Here is a 22,277-nt window from a genome sequence, read left to right as displayed (position 1 = left end):
TGGAGCACAGAGGACTTGAACTGGTATACATATGGGATGCCAGTCTTACAGACTGTAACTTAACCTGCTGTACCATAACTGATAACTCATTGTCTAGATCATGTAGGTGGCAGCAGATAATGCAGGCAGAGTGCACCTTCTTTAGTTTGCCAGGTTGGATTGTTTAAACACAGAAATTTATTTTCTCATAGTTCTGTAAGTTGGAAGTCCAAGATCAAAGTGCCAGTAGGTTTGTTTTCTCCTGAAACCCCTCCCTCTGGCTTCCAGTCAGATATCATCTTGCTGTGTCATCTCATATTTCCTTGGTTCATGTCCATCTCTTGTTTCTCTTCTTGTGAGATCACCAGTCTGAGTTACGATCTCATATATTTGATTTTTTTCTAATTTAATTGTGTAATAAAAGGCACCATCTCTAGATAGAGTCACACTGCAAGTTAGAGACTGAAGATAGGAACTTTGGAGAGGCACAATTCAGTGCATCACAATGGAAAGCACCCAGATGTCTGCCTCACAGGCAGCCAACTCTAAGCAGGACTTACTGTGTAAAGTGAGTCTTAACATTCCTTTTGTTGCTGTTTTATTACTATCTCTGACTAACCTGAATGCCTGCATGTACACAACAAATTATCTGTATACAATTACACAAACTAGAATATAGATAACTGATAGTAGTGTACATGTAAAATCAATATAGCAGTCCATAAGATAGAATATTTGAAATTAAAACCAATGAGAAGTAGAAAAATGATAACACAATCTGAGCTCCATTACGATATATATGATATCCACTATACATAATTTTTTAAGTAAATCACTATGAGGGATATAACAAAAACTTTCACACTAACAGTAACACAGATTAATCTACGTGAGGGTACAGAAATATTCCAAATTCATTTCCACATAAAATATGACTTCTGTTTTGCATGATACATTCTATACTTACTTGTGAATATGGCTATTAATTCCTGAGAAAATGTATTAGCATGTTTACTGACCTAAATGGTTATTTATTTTAAGATTTATTTATTTATTTGAAAGAGTTACACAGAGAGAGAAGGAGAGGCAGAGAGAGAGGTCTTCCATCCACTGGTTCACTTCCTAACTGGCCGCAATGGCTGAAGCTACATCGATCTGAAGCCAGGAGCCAGGAGCTTCTTCTGGGTCTCCCATGCAAGTGCAGGGGCCCAATGGCTTGAGCTGTCTTCTACTGCTTTCCTAGGCAATAGCAGAGAACTGGATCAGAAGTGGAGCAGCTGAGTCTTGATCTGGTGTCCATATGGGATGCTGGCACTGCAGGTGGCGGCTTAACCTGCTACACCACTGGGCCAGCACCACCCCATATGGTTAATTCAGGGAGCATGCATGTGGAGAAAGGTGGCATTCAATGTTCTCTCTCTCTTCTTACAGAATATGCTAATGAATCAAATTATTAGAAAGTAAAATATGATCAGACAACACTGGTTGGTACATTACTGTATATTTTCATTAATTTTCATTAATGATGAATAGCTCAAAATTGACCTCAAATTTTAGTCCATGTGGGATCCTGAATTAGTTTCATTCTCTGGTCATTACTTTGTTTATATGACAGGGACTACATTTTTCATTCTTCATTAAGTGCTAATCAAGTATTAGAGCTCTTCTCTAATACTCGGAAGGTATAACTAAGACCCAGGGAGAGGAAGTGAATTGTAAAAGATTAATCAAAAACAATTGAGTGTGGCCTTCCTACTTTCTTTCTTCTCAGGAATCCCCACAGAACCTTCATCTCCAATTCCAAAATCAGCAATTCCTACTGTCAGAGCTATGTGGCTACCATTATAGGGAGCAGTAATTCTTGGAAAGGACAAGGGAATCCACTATTTTATAACACCACTGTAGTTGTATGATGCTGGGAACTAAGCAATAATTTGATTAAAGGTCTCAGGTGAAGTTACTTAAGATGGAAGCTCAAGACTGAGGTCCCGGGGCTGGCACTGCGACTTAATGCTGTGCCAGCATACCCCTATGGGCACCAGTTCATGTCCTGGCTTCTCCTCTTCTGAACCAGCTCTCTGCTGTGACCTGGGAAAGTAGTAGAAGATGGTCCATGTCCTTGGGCCCCTGCACCTGTGTGAAAAACCCAGAGGAAGCTGGCTTCAGATTGGCCCAGGTTCAGCCATTATGGTCATTTGGGCAGTGAACCAGTGGTTGGAAGGCCTTCCTCTTTCTGTCTGGTTCCTAGCTTCAGATTGGCCCAGCTCCAGCCATTGTGGCCATTTGGGCAATGAACCAATGGTTGGAAGGCCTCTTTCTGTCTCTCTGTCTGTAGCTCTGCCTCTCAAGTAAATAAATGATTTTTTTAAAAATCTGGAAGTATTAAAAAAAAAAGGACTGACCTCCTTCAGTTTGCAGAATAAAGTCACTGAAAAGAATTATCAGATTAGAGATGATACAGGAATTTGAACAGCACAATTAATATATTAATATACATAGAAAAAAATGACCAATAGCTGTGGGCCAAGAGTCAATGGCCTATGACATACCACTCAAATCCTCCAGAACATGATCATAATTTCATGTCCATCTGATTTAGACAAGAAAAGGAGTAAAAGCAGGTGCTCATTGACACCCTTATGTTTGGTATCCTTACCTAATTTGTGGGAGATACTGCAAATTAAGTGCAGATCTCAAAAAAATAAAATTTTGCTAAATATATATAGATAACTGGATGGAGTGATGAATAGATGAATTTCAGGAATTTTGGGGTAAAAAATTGCCAGGTAGTGCAATTTTAAATATTCACAAAGATTTTAGAAGGCACTCACTCTGTTTTCCAGCCATATTAATCCATTTAATGTATTAGAATAATGTTCCTCACTGTGAAATATGATACATTAATTGCCCACAAATTTGTTTTAGTAAGAACAAGTATCATTTTAAATAGTTAAAAATGAATTTTTCAGGAATAGTAGTTTCTTCAGTGTTATTGGAGTTTTTTTTTCCCCCTAAGTATCTGTAAGAAGGGCTCTAGAACCACAATCAAATTATGATAATTAAAACAATACATTTAATGACAATTTCCAAAAATTATTTCAACATTTTAATTTCTCCATTTATAGTATGTTTCTTTCAAATGTAAATTTGCCAAATCAAGAATTAATGAAGAATTGAAGTATTATGTGGTTATCTCATGTTGCTAGACAAGTTCTTTTCTTTAAAGATTTATTTATTTATTCGAAAGGCAGGGTTACACAGAGAGAGAGCAAGGTCTTCCCATCTGCTAGTTCACTCCCCAATTGGGTCCAACGGCCAGAGCTGTGCCAATCCAAAGCCAGGAGCCAGAGCTGCTTCCAGGTCTCCCACGTGGGTGGAGGGGCCTAAGGGCTTGGGCCATCTTCTGCTGCCAGCACTGCAGGCAGAAGCTTCACCTGCTATGCCAGAGCACCAGCCCCTAGACAAGTTCCAATGTATCCCCTCTGTGTCCCAGGAGGCTGATTTTCTAGCAAACAAATAGATGATCCTTATTGCTTCCTAATGGAGTTGTGCATTGGTTTTTGGGAAATGTAGCCTCATCTGCCCACGATGTCAGCAGGGCAGAACCATGGAAATTCTCCTCTGTCTTCCTTCTCAGCATATGCCATTCCAACCACCCCCACCATCTTTACAGAGTTCCTGGCCCTGGGGATTTCCTCATATTACTCAAGAAGTGTGTGGTTGGTTTCTGTGTTTGTGAATGTTATTGTGGGGATAGATGGAACCTTGGAGAGCAGTACAGGTATGTGTCTCTTGCTGGCATGGGTGACAGTCATGGATCTGAGGTGTTTGGATCTGTCATTTAGGTGCACCTTGTAAATCTTGGCTGGTCCAGGAGGGGACATCAGTGGTAGTTCCTCAGTTCTAGAGCTGGAGAAAGAGTGAATAAGGTTGAGATTTCAAGGTTTTTTTGCCAAATGTGCACAGACGGAAGATCAGTGTGCCTCCAGGTGTAGAGAAAGCAGTTCCAAAAGTCCTGTAGACAGTCTGTCTCATCCAAGATGGCCATGGCATGGAGATAGGTTTTCAGGCTGTTTGAGCGGAAATGTATATGGGGTAAATATAGGTTGCACCTCTGCTATTGTTTAGCCACCTGTAAGATGAATATGTTAGCAATACTAATAAAATGTTCCTACATTCCCTGAGAAACCACTGTGAGGTGTGTGCAGGCTGACTTGCACTATGCAGCAGTTACATTTGTGGGGTTTCTTTTTCTTTTCTATGGTACAGTGTAGGGATAAAGAAATGAGCTCCAGGCCTGCTTGCCTGAGTCTGCATTATGTTCTTTTTTTTAAGAATTTTTTATTTAATGAATACATATTTCACATATACAGCTTTTAGGAGTATAGTTGTTCTTCCTCATTTTCCTGCCCTCCCATCCCTCCTCCCATCCCATCTCCTATTCCCTCTCCCATTTCATTCTGCATTAACTTATTTTTTTCATTGACAGTATATACAGAAAACCAGTTCTATACTAAGTAGAGATTTCAACAGTTTACACCCACACAGGCACACAAAGTATAAAGTACAGTTTGAATATAAGTTTTACTGTTAATTCTTATAGTACATTTCATTAAAGACAGAGTTCCAACATGGGGAATAAGTACACCATGACACTTGCTGTTGATTTAAAAATTAACAATCTTATTTTTTATGGCAGTGACCATCTGAGGCACTTGACATGAGCTGCCAAGGCTATGGAAGCCTTTTGAGTCCACAAACTCCATCAGTATTTAGACAGGACCATATGCGAAGTGGAAATTCTCTCCTCTTTTCAGAGAAAAGTACATCCTTCTTTGATGGCCTCTTCTTTCCACTGGGGTCTCACTCACGGAGATCCTTCATGCAGAACAGTTTTTGCCACTATGTCTTGGCTTTCCATTCCTGAAATGCTCTCATGGGATTTTCAGCCAGATCTGAATGCCTTAGAGGCTGATTATGAGGTCAGAGTGATGTTTAAGGTGTTTGTCATTCTATGACTGTGCTGTGTGGACTGCTTCCTATGTTGGAACTTTCTCTCCTTTTTAGTTCTATTTATTGTTATTACCAGACACTTGGTCTAATATGATCACTTTATCACATAAGAGGGGTTTAGTGTCACCCAGCTTAATGGGATTTGGAGCCCCTTGGCAAGTTTTTAGCTTCATCCTTAGCGGTAAGTCCATGGGAATGTGTGCCAAACCATACAGCTCCTCGCTCTCTTATTCCCACTCTTATTTTTAACTGGGATCAATTTTCAGCTGACTTAATACACCTATAAATAATTAATTCTATGTTAAGAGTTGAACCAATGGTATTAAGTAGAAAAAATGAATAAATAAAAAGATAAAATGAAATAATAAACTGTTCTTTGACAGTCAAGACAAGGGCTGTTCAAGTAATTGCTTCTCATAGTGTCAGTTTCACTTCTACAGGTTACCTTTTAGGTGCTCTGTTAGTTATCACAGATCAGAAAGAACATATGGTATTTGTCCCTTTGGGACTGGCTTATTTCACTAAGTATGATGTTTTCCAGATTCCTCCATTTTGTTGCAAATGACCAGAATTCATTTTTTTACTGCTGTTTAGTATTCCATAGAGTATATATATATACATGTATATGTGTGTGTGTGTATATCTTTATTTGCAGATGATATTATATATATTACATATTATATATAATGTGTTATATATAATATACATATTATATATTTTATATATTCTGCAAATAATGATAGTTTGACTTCATCCTTACCAATCTGAATCCCTTTGATTTCTTTTTCTTTCCTGATGCTCTGGCTAAAACTTCCAGGACTATATTGAACAGCAGTGGTGAAAGTGGGCATCCCTGTCTGGTTCCAGATCTCAGTGGGAATACTTCCAGCTTTTCCACATTCAATAGTACACTGGCCATGGGTTTGTTATAAATTACCTTGATTATGTTGAGGAATGTTCTTCTAGACCCAGTTTTAGGTGTAGTATGTTATCAGATGATTTCTCTACATCTATTCAGATAATCATATAGTTTTTGTCCTTCAGTTTGTTAATGTTATGTATCACATTGATTGATTTGTGAATGTGAACCATCCCTGCAAACCAGGGATAAATCTCACTTGGTCTGTGTGAATGATCTTTCTGATGTGTTGTTGAAATAGATTGACCAGAATTTTGTTGAGGATTTTTGCATCTATGTTCATCAGAAAAATTGGTCTGTAGTTTTCCCTCTGTTGCATCTTTTCTGGATTTAGGAATTAAGGTGATTCTGGTTTCATAGAAGGGATTTGGGAGGTTTCCTTTCCTTTAACTGTTTCTAATAGCTTGAGAAGAATTGGAGTTAGTTTTTCTTTAAATGTCTGGTAGAATTTGGCAGTGAATCCATCAGGTCCTGAGTTTTTCTTTTTTGGGAGGGCCTTTATTACTGATTCAATTTCAGTTAGGTCTGTTTAGGTTTTCTGTGTCTTCATGGTTCAATTTAGATTGGTTGTATGTCTCCAGGAAGCTGTACATTTCTTCTAGATTTCCCAATTTGTTGGCATACAACTCTTCATAGTGATTTCTGATGATTCTTTCATTTCTGTGGTATCTGTTGTTACATTTCCTTTTTCATCTCTAATTTTATTGATTTGGGTCTTCTCTCTCCTTTTATTGGTTAGTTGGGCCAATGATGTGTCAATATTGTTTATTTATTTTTTCAAAAAAACAACCATTTATTTTGCTGATCTTTTGGGTTTTGGTTTTTTGTTTGTTTGTTTCAGTTTTGTTGACTTCTCCTCTAATTTTAATTCTTTCTTTCTTCCTCCTGTTTTGGGGTTTGGTTTGCTAATTTTTTTCTAGATCCTTGAGGTATATAGATAGTTCATTTATTTGGTGCCTTTCCAGTTTCTTGATGTAGGCACCAATTGCTATAATCTTTCCCCTTAACACTGCTTTTGCTGTATCCCATAAATTTTGGTATTTTTGTATTGTCACCTTCATTTGTTTCCAGAATTTTTTTTATTTCTCTCTTGATATTTTTTCTATGACTCATTGTTCTTTCAGTAACAGATTGTTCAGTCTACATCTGTTTGCATATAATGTAGATTCTTGAGTTGATGATTTCCAGCTTCATTGCATTGTAGTTTGAGAAGATGTATAGTATGACTTCAATTATTTTGAATTTGCTGAGACTTGCTTTATGGCCTAGCATGTGTTCAATCCTAGAGAAAGTTCCATGTACCAAAGAGAAATACATGAATTCTTTCACTGTAGAGTGGAAGGTTCTATAGATATCTGCTAGGTCTATTTGGTCTATGGTGTCAACTCTGTTGTTTCCTTGCTGATTTTCTGTTTTGTTGATCTGTCCATTGCTGAAAGTAGGGTATTAAAGTCCCCCATTTCTATTGTATTTGAGTCTATATCTTCTTTTAAATCCTATAACATTTCTTTTAAATATCCAGGTGCCCTGTAGTTAGGTGCATATATATTTATAATAGTCACATCTTTCTGTTGAATTGATCCTTTGGCCATTACATAGTATCCTTCTTTGTCTTGAATGTTTTTGTGTTAAAGTCTATTTTGTCTGATATTAAGATGCCCACACCAGCTCTTTTTTGGTTTCTGTTGAGTACCGACTTTGCCATGGCATGATTCTATAAATAGTTCTGTTTATGTACTTTGGATTTCATTTGTTTATTTGCTGGGTAATTATCTACTTTTGTAGTAACGTTTCTGTTTCTGTGTATAACATATCTTTGAGCGTGTTTCATAGGGATGGGCAAGTAGTTACAAAATCTTTCAATTTTTGTTTGTTGTGGAAAATCATTATTTTTTCTTTACTTATAAATGAGAATTTTGCAGAGTTCAGTATTCTGGGTTGACAGTTTTTTCTCTTAGGACGTGGATATTGTCTCACCATTCTCTCCTTGCCTGTAGGGTTTGTGATGAGAAGCCTGGGGTGAGTTTAATTGGGTTTCCTCTGAATGTGATTTGTCATTACTCTGGAACATATTTTAGGATCTTTTCTTTATGTGTTACTGAGGAGAGCTTTGCCACTATGTGTTGAGGTGAAGATATTTTCTGGTCATGTCTATTGAGAGTTCTGTGTACTTCCTAAACTTGGATGTCTCTTTCATTCTCTAGAAGGGGGAAGTTCTCTGCTATAATTTCACTAAGAAGGCCTTATAATCCTTTCTCTGTTTTGATGCCTTCTGGAATTCTTAGGATCTGTATGTTGGATCATTTGATAGAATCTTGCAGATCTCCAATTGTGTTTTTCAATTTCCTGATTTCTTCTTTTTCTTGTGCTTGGTCTGTGTTATTTCCAGAAATTGTCTTCTAGTTCTGATATTCTTTCTTCTGTTTCATTTGTTCTATTATTGAGACTTTCCACTGTTTTTTTATTTGTTCTATTGAATTCTTCGTATCTAGTATTTCATTCTGACTTCTCTTCAATATCTCAATTTCTTGGGAACACTTTTTATTTAGATAGTAAATTTGTTTCTGATTGCTTCTAAGTAATCTGATGATTAATTTTCTGAATTCCATTTCTGGCATACCCTCATTCTCTTCTTCTTCCACTTCTATTATTGAAGAGGAGAGGTAATGTTCCTTTCTGGGGCTCATACCATCTTCCTTACTCTTATTAAAATTTTTCCCCTTGTTTTTCACAATTTCTGCTTCCTTTTATCTTTAATATGTGTCTTGGTGCTTGTAGTGAGATTTCGCTCTGCTATGAGCTGCCATGTGTCTGTGCATTGCCAGTGGAAACACACAGCCCTGCTTCTGGAAGTCCTGCTCACTTCTGGATGGTGATGGGAGCAGATAGGAGAGCTCTGGTTTACTAAGACCTGCCGACTTGGGCTGGGCTCTGGTGTGTGAAACAAGCTAGGGATTTCAATGTTTAGAACTTCTCCCCATTGTACAGCTTGTGTGGTAATGGTGTGAAGTTACTCTAAAATGTTGTAATCCTCATTCCCAGGTGGGGGAGGTGTGGTAAAGTGGCCCCCACAATTGATGGGTGTGTGTATATGGGAGGCAAATATGGTAGCACCCTTGTACATTCCGAGATGTAAACAGACAATATGACTTCTCCCAGTCAACTGCAGGTCAAGTTGGAGGGAGGGGGATACATGGATGGGCAGGGGTATGCCTGAATTCTCCATCTATTCCCCTATTCTTTCTGCTTGGAACTTCAAACACAGTTCGCCTGGCTCTCTCACCCACTGCTAACCACAGCTCCATGGACTTGCAACCTCGAGTCTTACCTGGTCCACCCAGGGAGAAGGAGGGCGTGGTGTCAGTCACACCCTTTGGCTTTTCCAACACACCTCTGCTGTGTCTCTGTGATTCTTTGTTCCCTATATGTAGACCTGCTCAGTCTGCTCAACTCCTGGGCTTCTTCGCGTGAAACTCTCAGCTCTGTTGCCAGCCTGTATTCTCTTTTCTTATTAGTTATCTATTTTTCTCCCATTGACGCAGAACATCTTGTTGCTATACCGCCATCTTGGCTCCACCTCTGCTTCTACCATCTTGGCTCTGCCCCAGTGTTTCATGATATATCTCCTTTAAGTGAAGTTTCTGATTTCCTGAACTGTGTAGCCTGCCAAGCACTACACATTTGAGGTTACAGAGGTTTATATAAGACCTAGTTTCCAAAAACATGGAAATTTGGGCACGAGGTGACAGTCCCATTTCCTTTGGAAGTGGGTAGTTTTATGATATTTGAAAAAGGAAGCTCCAAAAATAGAAATCATTTCTGACAGAATACCACTTGATGCTCTCTGAGATAGTACCTCAGTACATTTAGGCTTCAGAGCTGAGAAAAAAGAAATGCAAGGGTTCAAGCAGTTATTGATCATACTGACCAGAGTGAACAAAATATAGTTGATATTACCTTACCTCATCCATAAGTTATGAAAGATTGAGTGATATTGGACGTTTGGACCAGCCTTCAAAAGAAAGTGGTGAATGGATTAGAAAGAAAGGAAAGAGCCTAGCAAATGTTACTTATTTATTTGGTCTTGAGGCTGTGGCCTGGGGTAGAGGGATAACCTCTCATGTCTGAGAGTCACTGTTTACATTGCTTCCTACCACATGTCCATTACTTCATTATAGTATCATGATTTACAGAAATGGAGGTCTTTGAAACCTAGTGTGCCTTACACTTGGTATCTAGAACTATACTGCTGCCCCCTGTATCCTAATAATTCTCCCTCATAGCTCAACAAGAGTTTGACGGTCCCTGCATGTAAAAATAGGTAAAGTAAATTGTGTTTCAGGAGATAAATGGTTTGAGTATTGTCACATGATTTGTAGATGCTTGGTACCCTAAATTTTGGCTAGTATTGTCTATTTCGCCACACTTAATTAAAAAAAACACATTTATTTTCAGATCAATTTCAGAAGCTGTCACCAGTTTGAAATAGTATTGCTTTAAAAGACTGCCCTGAGCATGCCTTTCCTTTTTTTTATTTTTTAAAGATTTTTATTTATTTATTTGAGAGGTAGAATTACAGACAATGAGAGGGAGAGACAAAGAGAAAGGTCTTCCTTCCATTGGTTCACTCCCCAAATGGCTGCAATGGCCAGAGCTGGCCGATCCAAAGCCAGGAGCCAGGTTTTCTTTCTGGTCTCCCATGCGGGTACAGGGGCCCAAGTATTTGGGCCATCTTCTACTGCTTTCCCAGGCCACAGCAGAGAGCTGGATTGGAAGAGGAGCAGCTGGGACTAGAACCGACGCCCATATGGGATGCTGGCACTGCAGGTGAAGGATTAACCTGTGCCATGGCACCAGCCCCATGGATTTCCTTTTGATTCTGTTATGTACAGATTGTATGACTTCAAAAAGCATATCATAAAATTTTCCCATTTACTATCAGTAATTTCTTTTTTAAAAAAAGATTTATTTATTTACTTAAAAGTCAGAGTTACACATAGAAAGAAAGAGAGACAGAGAGAGAGGTCCTCCATCTACTGCTTCACTCTCCAATAGACCACAGTGGCTGGAGTTGCGCCAATCTGAAGGCAGGAGCCAGGAGCTTCCTCTGAGTATCCAACGCAGGTGTACGACCCCATGGAGTTGGGCCATCTTCTACTGCTTTCCCAGGCCAAGGCAGAGAGCCAGATCAGAAGTGGAGAAGCTGGGTCTCGAACCGGCACCCACATGGGATGCCAGCACCGCAGGTGGCAGCCCCACCCACTGTGACACAGCACCGGCCCCAGTAATTTCTTCTTGAAAACCTTGAGCAATATTTAGTACACATGCAGTTTCTGAAAATTACTGTGAGCTTTTTCCTATTTTCTGAATAGTAAAATTATACTAAATTAGACTTCATGTGCTAATCAGTGTCTTAAAATATAAATAAAAATAATATGATCACATATAAGCAGAAATGTGAAGCATAACATTATGATCTACAAATAATTCATTTGTGTGATCCCCAAGACTTTTTTTTAGTGTCAATAGCTTTGCTAAGATCCAATTGATAAGCATAGATCATGTTTATAGAAGCTTTTTTTCTAAGAATTTAAAAATTTATTTGAAACTGCCCTATACAGAGAAAGGGAGAGATACAAATCTTTAATCTGCTGATTCACTTCCCAGAAGGTTTCAATGGGCAAGGCTGGGACAGGCTGAGGCTAGGATCCAGGAGCTTCATCTGGTTCTCCTGCATTAGTAGCATTTAGCCAAGTACTTGGGCCATTTCCACTGCTTTCTCAGGCCACTAGCGGGCAGCTGGATCCAAAGCAGAGAAGCCAGATATGAACTAATGTCCATATGGGGGGCTTGCATTGCAGGGGGCAGCTTTATTTGCTACATGACAATGCCAATCTATGTTTATAGAAACTTCTACATGACATTGTGAAGTTGTATTAATTGTATTTTGCATGTAATTGAACTTTCTCCCCTGCTCACCAACATGTACCAGCATTTGATGTAGCACAAATCAGAAAACACAAAATAGCCATTTGATTTATAATTCCAATTCAGTATTTTGAGATGAGCTCAGCTGGACAGTTCCTATGATCAGCCTGGGGGGAAAAATGAGGATCTAGTTATCTGAGGAACTGATTGACACTGGTGCCTTAGAGATGGCTTCATTTAAATGTCTGCTGCTGTGTTGTACAAACTATCTGTTTCTGTTACGTTTACTGATACATCATGGGGTTAAGCAACTGAAAAATTGAAATCTTGTGAAAGGATGGATACAGGGAATGATGTTATTTGGAACCATTACTGGTAAAATGTATTGCATTAAATATACATTGTGTGTGTGTGGGCGGGGGAGCTCTGGCCCCCCGGAACCTGTGAGACTCTTCTCTGGAAAACACGGGACATGGACAACTCTTAGACTGCCAAAAGCTTTATTTTTCAGCATGCCTATTATAGTGCAAAACAGCATAGCCAGCAGATTAAGGAAGCAAACAAAGTTCAAGGCCTTCATGCTTACTACTAGGGTCGATCCCTAGGGGATTTATCAGTCAAGGCCCAGCTGCCTTGTCTTGCAACACAAACAGATGGAGGTCTGCTGCTACAGATGTAAATGTCCTTGACGACTGTTGGACTCAGGGCCTTATGCCAAGTCCTTTACTGGACCTTCTCCTGTGTTAACAGTCAGTCTCTGGACGTAATCTCCTGCAGTTGTGTATATTTGTTCCAATACAATTTTGGCCAAAAAAATGTGAAGCTGTAAGTTGCATGCTTTCTATAGAATTTCAGTTCTAAAAAAACAAGAAGTGTTCTAATGTACCCATAAATACAGAATCCTGTGTGGTGGGGTGAAATGATAAATTTCCCAGGACAGGTTGACAATCACCTGCCAGCAGACAGGCTACTCAAGATGTTACAAACCTTAGAAATAGACTATCCAACACATGCTTTCCCTGCTAATCAACCTCTACCCATGGTACCATGTGTGTTTACAGATGCCAACAAGTTACTGTTTGGAATAGTGATCAAATCAACAGAAAAAGATAAGATCCATGTAGAACCCCATGGGGGATCAGTACAATTGGGAGAAATAAAGGCAATAATCAAGGTTCTACTCCTTAGCCAGGATGGGCTGGTAAATATATTTTGGACAGCAAATACTCAGTACAGGTAGCAAAGATGATCCCTTTTGCAGTCTTTCACCCGACCAGTAAGCCAATTGACAAGATGTTCACAACACTTAAAGAGCTAACTGAGAACAGAAAACACCCAGGGTATATCTCACACGTAAGATCACATAGTGGGTTACCTGGCTTTATTTTCCAAGCCAACAAAAAGGTTGATCGTCTTGTCTCCTGCAACACGTCTTCCATTGGACACCTAGAACAAGCCCGTATTCTACACAAAAAATTTCATATGTCAGCAAGCAACATAAAATTGCTTTCCCTGGAGCTAACAATGAGCCAGTGCAAACACCTAGTACACTCTTGCAAGAATTGTGCACCCTTCGTCCCATTAGGCCCACTGCAACAAGCAGGAGTGAACCTGCGAGGCCTTGCTCATGATAAGCTCTGGCAAGTGGACGTCACCCACATTAACTCCTTTGGTAAACTTAAGTTTATCCATGTAGTGGTAGATACTTATTCAAAGGCTGTATTTGCAACAGCCCAATCTGGAGAAAAGGCTAGTAATGCGATAAAGGTGGTTAAATCAGCCATGCTGGTCCTTGGTGTCCCCTGGACCACAAAGACTGATAATGGGCCAGCGTATACATCAAAGGAATTCCTTCCTGAAATCCAGGAACATACAGTCTGCCACAGGTATCCCATACAACCCACAGGGACAGGCAATCATTGAAAGAACTCATAGGATGATTAAAGATCTCCTACAAGGACAGAAAAACAATCATATGCCCCCAGACCCACAGCTTGCTTTGACTGAGGTCCTTTTCACTATCAATTTTTTTTAGTTTGGATTCCCAAGGGATCAGCCCAGCTTATAAACACTGGGGATCCTTTCCATCCCAGACTGCAGCCCCTGTGGTTAGGTGGAAAGACCCCCAGACAGGAGAATGGAAGGGACCACACCCTCTGCTAACCAAGGGTCAAGGATATGCATGTGTCTTTCCAGAGAATGCGGAACAGTCCATTTGGATACCAGCCAGAAACATCAAGCCTGCAACTGACAGCCAACCAGAACCAGCTGAACAAGATTGAGAGTCTACCTTGTTAGCAGATGCACCTGCCCTATCATCCTACCCTGAGAAACTGCCCATAGCCACATCCATTATTGCTTTATACCCCACTAGCTCTGGTCAGCCACTCAAATGGCCCACAGCCTGGGTGCGGTCATGCCATTGCTGATTACCACTGTTCCTCATTGCTACCCCCATCTGAGCAAGCACTCCTGAGGTCTCCTGTTTTGAGCGCTGGTTAGCCAATGACGGGTAAGATCCCCTGGGAGACAACCTAAGACAGGCACAGCTGCTTACGGAGACCACTTGGAAATGGGGTCAACAATGTTATGACCAAGAATCATGCCTCCCATTGCTCAAAAATAAACGGAAAGGGGGAAATGTGGTGGAATGAGAAGGTGAGAAGGTCATGCCAAGATGGCCGCTGACAACAGAAACTGCCTGACAACAGGCTGTGATTGGATGGTTTCAGAAACTGCCTGACAACAGAGCCTGACTGGCAACCCCTTGACTGGATTAGCTGCTTTTGCTATATAAGCAGCTGTAGCAACTGACATAAACGAGTCTGCAGGCTGCTTGCCTCAGGCCTGCTTTCACCCGACTCCCAGGGTTTGTGTGGTGATTCCGCGCCTCTTGCCCCCACCATGCTCTTCCTCTTAGAAACGAATCCACTGCAACAGTGTGGTACTTTTGCATTAGTAGAAAAATGGTAAATGCCAAATAACTTTCTTTAGTAAAAAATTTAGTGAAACATAATGTTTATCTCATTGATAACCTCATTTATTTGAACAATCATCCTTGTATTTTACTGTTTTAATATTGCATTATTTTACAAAATTTGTAGACAATGCTTTCATTAAATCAAAAATAACTTATTTTTAATCTCTGCTGCTTTTATATATATATATTCTTATATATTTCCATGCTTAATTGTTTATCCTCTACAGCTGATGTTTTCTCAGTTCATGTATTTATGACTCTTTTTTCATTCTGTCATATTCTTTTTTTTTTCCCAGTTTGATGGAAATCCTTCGATTTGCCTTCTCTTCCAGGTATAATTCTAGGAACCTCCACATATTTTCAAGAGCAAAGAAAATTAATACATCAACTGTAAGTAGTTTTCTTAATTGTTTCTCAGCTTGTTGTCAGTTTTCATTTTAGGAGATTAATAATAGTTTATTAATTAAAATGGAAAAATAAACATAAATTTTATTCTCAGGATTGTACATAAATAAGATGAATGATATTTTGCATAATTTTGAAATATTACAATCATCTAAGATAAGGCAGTTTGGTTTCTGCTCTTTCTGTTGCCAAAGCAAAATATAGACTTGTTATATATTTTGAGTTGGAACTTAGGGTAAAACATGCTAAATCTTTTGGGTCATGATGTCTGAAACAGTCACATAGATGATGTTACATAGATGATGTAGTGGGCAGTGTTTGCGTTCTGCAAGAGTAACAGTTATCTAGTACTAAAACAAATTAGTTAACCTTGTTTTTGAATTATTAGAGTAATACAGTCCTTAATAGTTTTGAGGAGCTGAACTTGATTCAGGGATAGCATCAGGAATGTGTGGGGAAAAGAATCTACTGCAGATTTTTTTTTTTAATATTTATTTATTTGAAAGGCAGAGCTTCAGAGATTGAGAGAGGTGGGGAAAGAGAATGAAATACCTTACATCTACTTGCTCATTCTCCAAATGTCCTCAGTGGCTGGTACTGGGCCATCCCAAAGCCAGTGGCCTGGATTTCCATCTAGGTCTCTCATATTGATGGAAGGGGCCCAAATACTCAAGCCATCTTTCACTGCTCTTTCAGAAACTTTAGCAGAGAGCTGGATTGGAAGCGGAACACCCTGGACTCTGCTTTTCTGGGAATTCTTCTCTATTTATTCCCATGATAGCTTCACTGATGGTTTCTTGTCTTCTTACCTGAATACTCTACATTCTTCCCTTTAATGTTGTTCATTCAAAAATCAGTTTTGTCCCCTTTTCAGCCTGTGATGTAATTGTCCTTGACAGATGTGTTTCCTTTGTCATCTAAAACTCCTGTTTCCCTCTAGTTTGGGCATTTTTCACAGCCTTTAGACCATAGGTTTGTCTCCCTTTGAATGCTTCTGTGTGGTTGTCCAAATGCTCAACAAGTCTAAAATGAAACCACATCTTTCCTTCTTTCTTCATACCCATATGTAAGATTGAAAACTGCCAGTGTTTGTTTTGTGACAAAGTTTATATGTTAACTAGAAGTGTTTTATCACAGGCGATGATAGGATTTGAAGACCTGGCTGTGTATTTTACCTGGGAGGAATGGAAGAACATGAACAAAGCTCAGAAAATCCTGTACAGGGATGTGATGCTAGAGACCTACAGCAGCCTGCTTTCCTTAGGTGAGTGACATCCATCACATGCCCAATGATAACAATTTCCTGCTATTTGAGAAATAAATGAACACTTCATAAAGTTTAATGATGTACAGGTGTAGAATTTGAGTCCATGAATAATCTGAATGTCTACTATCTAAGAAAGGATTCAAATTGGAACATTGTGGCATAGCTCTTAGACTAAGCTGTAGTCCTTTAAATAACCTAAAGATAGTGATTCCATAAAGACTTACATTATTTCCTTTAATAGGGCACTGCATTACCAAACCTGATTTGATCTTCAAGTTGGAGCAAGGAGCAGAACCATGGATGGTGGAAGAATGCCTATATCAGAGCCTTCCAGGTCAGACTGCACATAATGGACAGGGAGGCCAAGGCAGAAAGAGTGCAGCAGATGTTGACTGGTGCTCTTCCCATGAATTTTTCCCATGCATTACTCCTGATGACAGCTGGTTTTATGCATCAAACACAGGCATTCTGCAGTATCTAGGGATATCAGTATCTCTTGGTGAAGATGTTCTTTGATTGGAAAAAAATTCCAATGCTCTTCTGATGTTACTAAGGCTTTTTTTCTATGTTTGATACATTCCTCAAATTCTAACTTGTCCTCTATACTTTAGTATTTTTTCCTTCATGTATTTTATTTCCTCAGTGCTTGTTAATTGGGCAACTTATAGAAACTTGTCTCAGATTGAGTTCCCACTCATGGTTTTGGCCAGGTGTAGAACTTGCTATTTTAAGTGTCTCATGAGTAAACAAATAAATGTGAACTCTCTCTCTTTGTGCCTTTCTCTTTTCTCTTATTCTCTTTCTTTGTGCCTCTCAAATAAATAAGAAAATGATAGGTTGTTTGAAACATTTGAGGACTGAGCCTGTGGCTGGCAACCCTCTGTTTCATTCTTCATGTCTCATTCTCTGACTCTTAAGTAAGTAAATAAATAAGTAAATGCTAAGAGATGGTTAGAAGTAAATCTCCCTGCTGTGACATCAGAAATCCTGAAGCTAAGCATGAATTTGTATAGAAACATGAAAATAAGTGATCCTAAACTAACCATGAACATTGATTCTGAATCCCAAGGTCAAGTAACCTAATAGTTTCATGTTGAATGTCTCAGATTTGTTTAGGAGTGGAGTTTGAAGTATGAATTCTGTCTCAAACAAAAAAGATAAGAAAGGCATAGGAAATGAAAATTTCTTTGAAAATAAGAGAAAACTGATCAAAAGCTTCCAGAAACTCAAATTATCACAGAGCAGTGTTTGTAGAATGAATTGAGGGGAGATAACCAGGACTGGTGATTTGAGAATGAGCTAGAAAACACTTTTCAAAGAAGGTAAAAATACCTTGGGTTGCAGAAACAAATTCTTTATACTGTTAGGGAGTGTATACCCAAGGTGTTATATTGGGACTTTTTTGTATCTGCTGTAGTTCTGAGAAACTGAAGATGCTAGATGTCCTTAGGAATATGGGGAAGCTGTCATAGCGTACAGATAAAAGCAGAATTTTTCATTTGAAAAAGCCCACAAATACTGTTGAATCAATCATAGATTCAGATCTTGTTCCTTAAATGTGGTCCTGCTTAGAGTACAGACACATTTCACTCTCTTCACCTGCAAGTAAATGATCCAGTAAAAATTCTCATATTCATGGTTGAAATATCAGAGAAGCACAAAACATAAATTTTATAAAAATAAACTGGAGAAAAAGGACAGGGAAAAAATGGTTGCTAGGCTATGGGTGAATTTTTTGCTAAATATTTGTCCATTCTTTAAAATCTTACATAGCTATCTCATCATTGTGAAAGGCAGAGTGACAATGAGAGGAGAAACAGAAAGAGATCTTGTATTAGCTCACTCCCCCAATGCCTGCAACCATTAGGTGTCACTAGTCTGAAGCAAAAAGGTTGGAATTCCATCTAGTCTTCTCTGATGTATCACAGGGTCCCAAGCACATTAACCATTATCTGGTGTCTTCTAGTTTACATAAGCAGAGGGCTGTATTGGAATCAGAGAAGCCAGAGCTCATACAGGCACTATGTTGGGATGCAAAGCACCACAAGCAGTGAATTAACACATCTAACTAAAAAAAGCATTCTGCCATACTTGAAAAAAATTCAGGTAGTAAACGGGATCATGATTGAACATTGGGAAATCTATTAGTATAACTTGATTTATCATTGTATTAAGGAAAAAAACATGGTCATAAATATCTTTTACTGATTATGTTAAAATCTTACACCCATTAGATAACAAGTAATTTTATTCCCCATACATCAGTATTCCAGGATAAAGCATTTATATATGATTCAGTGATTTTTTTTTCTCATTTCAGTTGCCATGGAAAATGATGACATAATTAGGACCAACCAAGAAATTCAAGAAAAATATTTGAATCAGAATGGTACGACAAATAACATGACAGTAACTCCCAAGAGAGTTGAATTAAGAAAAAGACTTAATTTAAGTTCAAGTCATATTTCAAAACTGATTATCAGAAAGGGAAGTTATTCAGCATTGAAACCTGAGGAATGCAATGTGTGTCACAATGTATATCCCCGCAGTGGGCCTGATGAGCTGCAAGCTGGAGAGAAACTTGATTCTTCTAAGGTATCTGGGAAATCCCTCCAGTGCTGTGAGCCTCTCAATGAGTATCACAAGATTCAGACTGTGAAGCAGTCATTTAAACATAGTGGAGAAGGGAAAGACTTCAAGAGAAAGAAGATATTCTTTAGATTTGAGACATGCCATATGGGAGAGACCTGTAATAAGTCAACTGGAACTATTGGAAAGATAGCTCAAATAGAAAAAAATTTTCATGAAAATACTAACCTCAGCAAGCATCAACAAATCAACACAGGGGAGAAGCTCTATGAAGATATTGGGTATGTAGAACCTCTCATTTACAAATCAGATCTTGCAATGAATCAGAGACCAAATATAGGAAAAAAACCCTATGCATGTAAACGATTTGGGAAATCATTCAGTTGTAAGGCCTGCCATAGAATCCATCACTGTATTCACATACTAGAAAACCCCCATGTGTGTAGTGATTGTGGAGAAACCACTTACAAGAAGTCAGATCTCATTAAACATCAGAAAATTAACACAAAGAAGAAACCTCATGAAAGTAATGAGCATGTAAAAGCCACTTTCCAAAAATCATACCTCATAACACATCAGAGAATTCACACAGGGGAGAAACCACATCAATGTAATGACTGTGGAAAAGCCTTTGGCTATAAGTCAGCCCTCATCAAACATCAAAGAATCCACACAGGAGAAAAACCTTATGAATGTAATGACTGTGGAAAAACCTTTGGCCAAAAGTCACAAATCAAAACACATCAGAGAATTCACACAGGGGAGAAACCTTATGAATGTAATGACTGTGGAAAAGCCTTTGGCTATAAGTCATCCTTCATCAAACATCAGAGAATTCACACAGAGGAAAAATCCTATGAGTGTAATGACTGTGGAAAAACCTTTGGCCAGAAGTCACAACTCAAAATGCATCAGAGGATTCACAAGAGGGAGAAACCTCATGAATGTAATGAATGTGGAAAAGCCTTTGGTAAGAAGTCACATCTTGTAATTCATCAGAGAATTCACACAGGAGAGAAACCTTATGAATGCAATGGCTGTGGAAAAGCCTTTCTGTGCAAGTCACGGCTCATCAAACATCAGAGAATTCACACAGGGGAGAAACCTCATCAGTGTAATGCCTGTGGAAAAGCCTTTGGTTATAAATCAGTCCTCATCACACATCAAAGAATTCACACAGGGGAAAAACCTTATGAATGTAATGACTGTGGAAAATCATTTAGCCAGAAGTCACAACTCATAATGCATCAGGGAATACACATGGGGGAGAAACCTCATGAGTGTAATGACTGTGGGAAAGCCTTTGGCTATAGGTCATCCCTCATGAAACATCAGAGAATTCACACAGGGGAGAAACCTTATGAATGTAATGACTGTGGAAAATCCTTTGGCCAGAAGTCACAACTCAAAATGCATCAGAGAATTCACACAGGGGAGAAACCGTATGAATGTAATGACTGTGAAAAAGCCTTTTGCCAGAAGTCAGACCTCATCAAACATCAGAGAATTCACACAGGGGAAAAACCTTATAAATGTAATGACTGTGGAAAAGCTTATGGCCATAAATCATACCTCATCAAACATCAGAAAATTCACACGGGGGAGAAACCTTATGAATGTAATGACTGTGGAAAAGCATTTGGCCAAAAGTCACTATTTAAATTGCATCAGAGAATTCACAGGGAAGAAACTTCATGAATTTAATGAATGTAGAAAAGCCTTTGGCAAGAAGTCAAATTTTGTAATACATCGGAGAATTCACATGGGAAAGAGGCCTTATGGATGTAATGGCTGTGGAAAAGATTTTCTGTGCAAGTCACGGCTCATCAAACATCAGAGAATTCACACAGGGGAGAAACCTCATCTGAGTGTAATGCCTGTGGGAAAGCCCATTGCTGTAAATCACAACTCATAACACACAAGAGCATCTTTTGTAATGCTGAATGAGTGGCAACAAGTTCTTTCAGTTTCTTTTTGTTATGGAAGGTCTTTATTTCACATTCATTCATAATTCATAAATGAGAGCTTTTCAGGGAATAGTATTCTCAGTTGACAGTTTTTTTTGTTTGTTTTTGGTTTTGGTTTTTTGTTTTGTTTTGTTTTGTTTTTCATTTAAGACTTAGTCCCCATTCTCTGCTAGGCCATAGAGATTCTGATAAGAAGTCACCTGTGAGTCTAGTTAGAAATCCTCTGAAAGTTATCTGGCATTTCTGTCATGTACATTTTAGAATCTTTTCTTTATGTTTTGCTGTTGAAAAATTGACTGCAAGATCTTTCTCACCAATGCCATTAGGAATTCTATGTGCTTACTATATTTGGACATCCCTTCTAAAAATTGGGAAAGCTTTTTTGTAATTATTTCGCTGAATAAGCTTTCTAAACCATTCTTTCTTTCCACACCTGGAATTGTGTTTTGGGCCATTTGATTGTATCTCATAAATTTCCAACACTTTTTATTTTATTACTATCTAAACTTTTATTTATTTGAATTTTATGTATTAAATATATATAAATGCATATATATAAAATATGTAAATATGTGTTATATATAAACCTATATATTTTATATTTAAAATATATAATACATAAAATATATAAAAATGTTTCCTCTCCTATTCCCACTCTTAATTTTTACAGAGATCTTTTTTCAGTTTAGTTTATACATATAAGGTTAATCCTACATTAAGTAAAGAATTCAACAAATAATATGAAGAAAAAAAGAAAAAAAAACACTTTCTGAACAGAAGAGACCAGGGCTTAAGCAATCATCAAACCTCAAAATGTTCAATTCATTCCAGTATATTATATTGTAGGTATTCTATTACCTACCTAGATTTGGGAAAATATATGATATCTGTCATTTTGGGACTGGCTTATTTAAGTTTAGTGTTTTCCAGTTGCATCCATTTTGTTGCAAAAGACAAGACTTCTTTTTTTTTCTTACAGCTGACTAATAATCCAGAATGTATATATACCAGAATTTTTTTTTCCAGTCATCAGTTGATGAACATCTGGTTTGATTGCGTATCTTAGCTTTTTTGAAATGAGTGGCAGTGATACGTTATCTACAGATAACTCTTTTAGATGCTGGTTTCTCTTAACTCGGGTAAATCACCAGGAATGGGGTGATTGCATTATATGCTAGGTTTATTTTTCTATCTCTGAAGTATCTCCTTGCCATCTTCCATAGTGGCTGG

At 38.4% G+C, this 22,277-nt stretch overlaps 1 protein-coding gene across 8 annotated transcripts in view; it reads left to right on the top strand.

The window, feature by feature from the left end:
* LOC133768845 (zinc finger protein 260-like) overlaps positions 1-21,540 on the top strand; it is a 52,997-nt gene extending 31,457 nt beyond the window's left edge. For 4 of the 8 annotated variants that reach the window (XM_062203761.1, XM_062203760.1, XM_062203762.1 and 1 more), the window contains 4 exons: positions 15,116-15,209; positions 16,362-16,488; positions 16,733-16,825; positions 18,812-21,540. In XM_062203761.1, the coding sequence (XP_062059745.1) occupies positions 15,120-15,209; positions 16,362-16,488; positions 16,733-16,825; positions 18,812-20,778 (2,277 nt within the window). In that variant the 5' untranslated portion in view covers positions 15,116-15,119 and the 3' untranslated portion in view covers positions 20,779-21,540. Of the gene's footprint in view, positions 1-14,014; positions 14,352-15,115; positions 15,210-16,361; positions 16,489-16,732; positions 16,826-18,811 lie in introns of all 8 variants that reach the window. The other 4 variants (XM_062203766.1, XM_062203763.1, XM_062203764.1 and 1 more) reach the window with 3 other exon arrangements.
* Positions 21,541-22,277: the final 737 nt, after the last annotated feature.

The sequence above is a fragment of the Lepus europaeus genome, chromosome 10 (genome assembly GCF_033115175.1).
Source record: "Lepus europaeus isolate LE1 chromosome 10, mLepTim1.pri, whole genome shotgun sequence".
Classification (NCBI taxonomy): Eukaryota; Metazoa; Chordata; class Mammalia; order Lagomorpha; family Leporidae; genus Lepus; species Lepus europaeus.
Note: the sequence above shows the minus strand (reverse complement) of the source record. Positions and strands in the feature narration are given on the sequence as shown.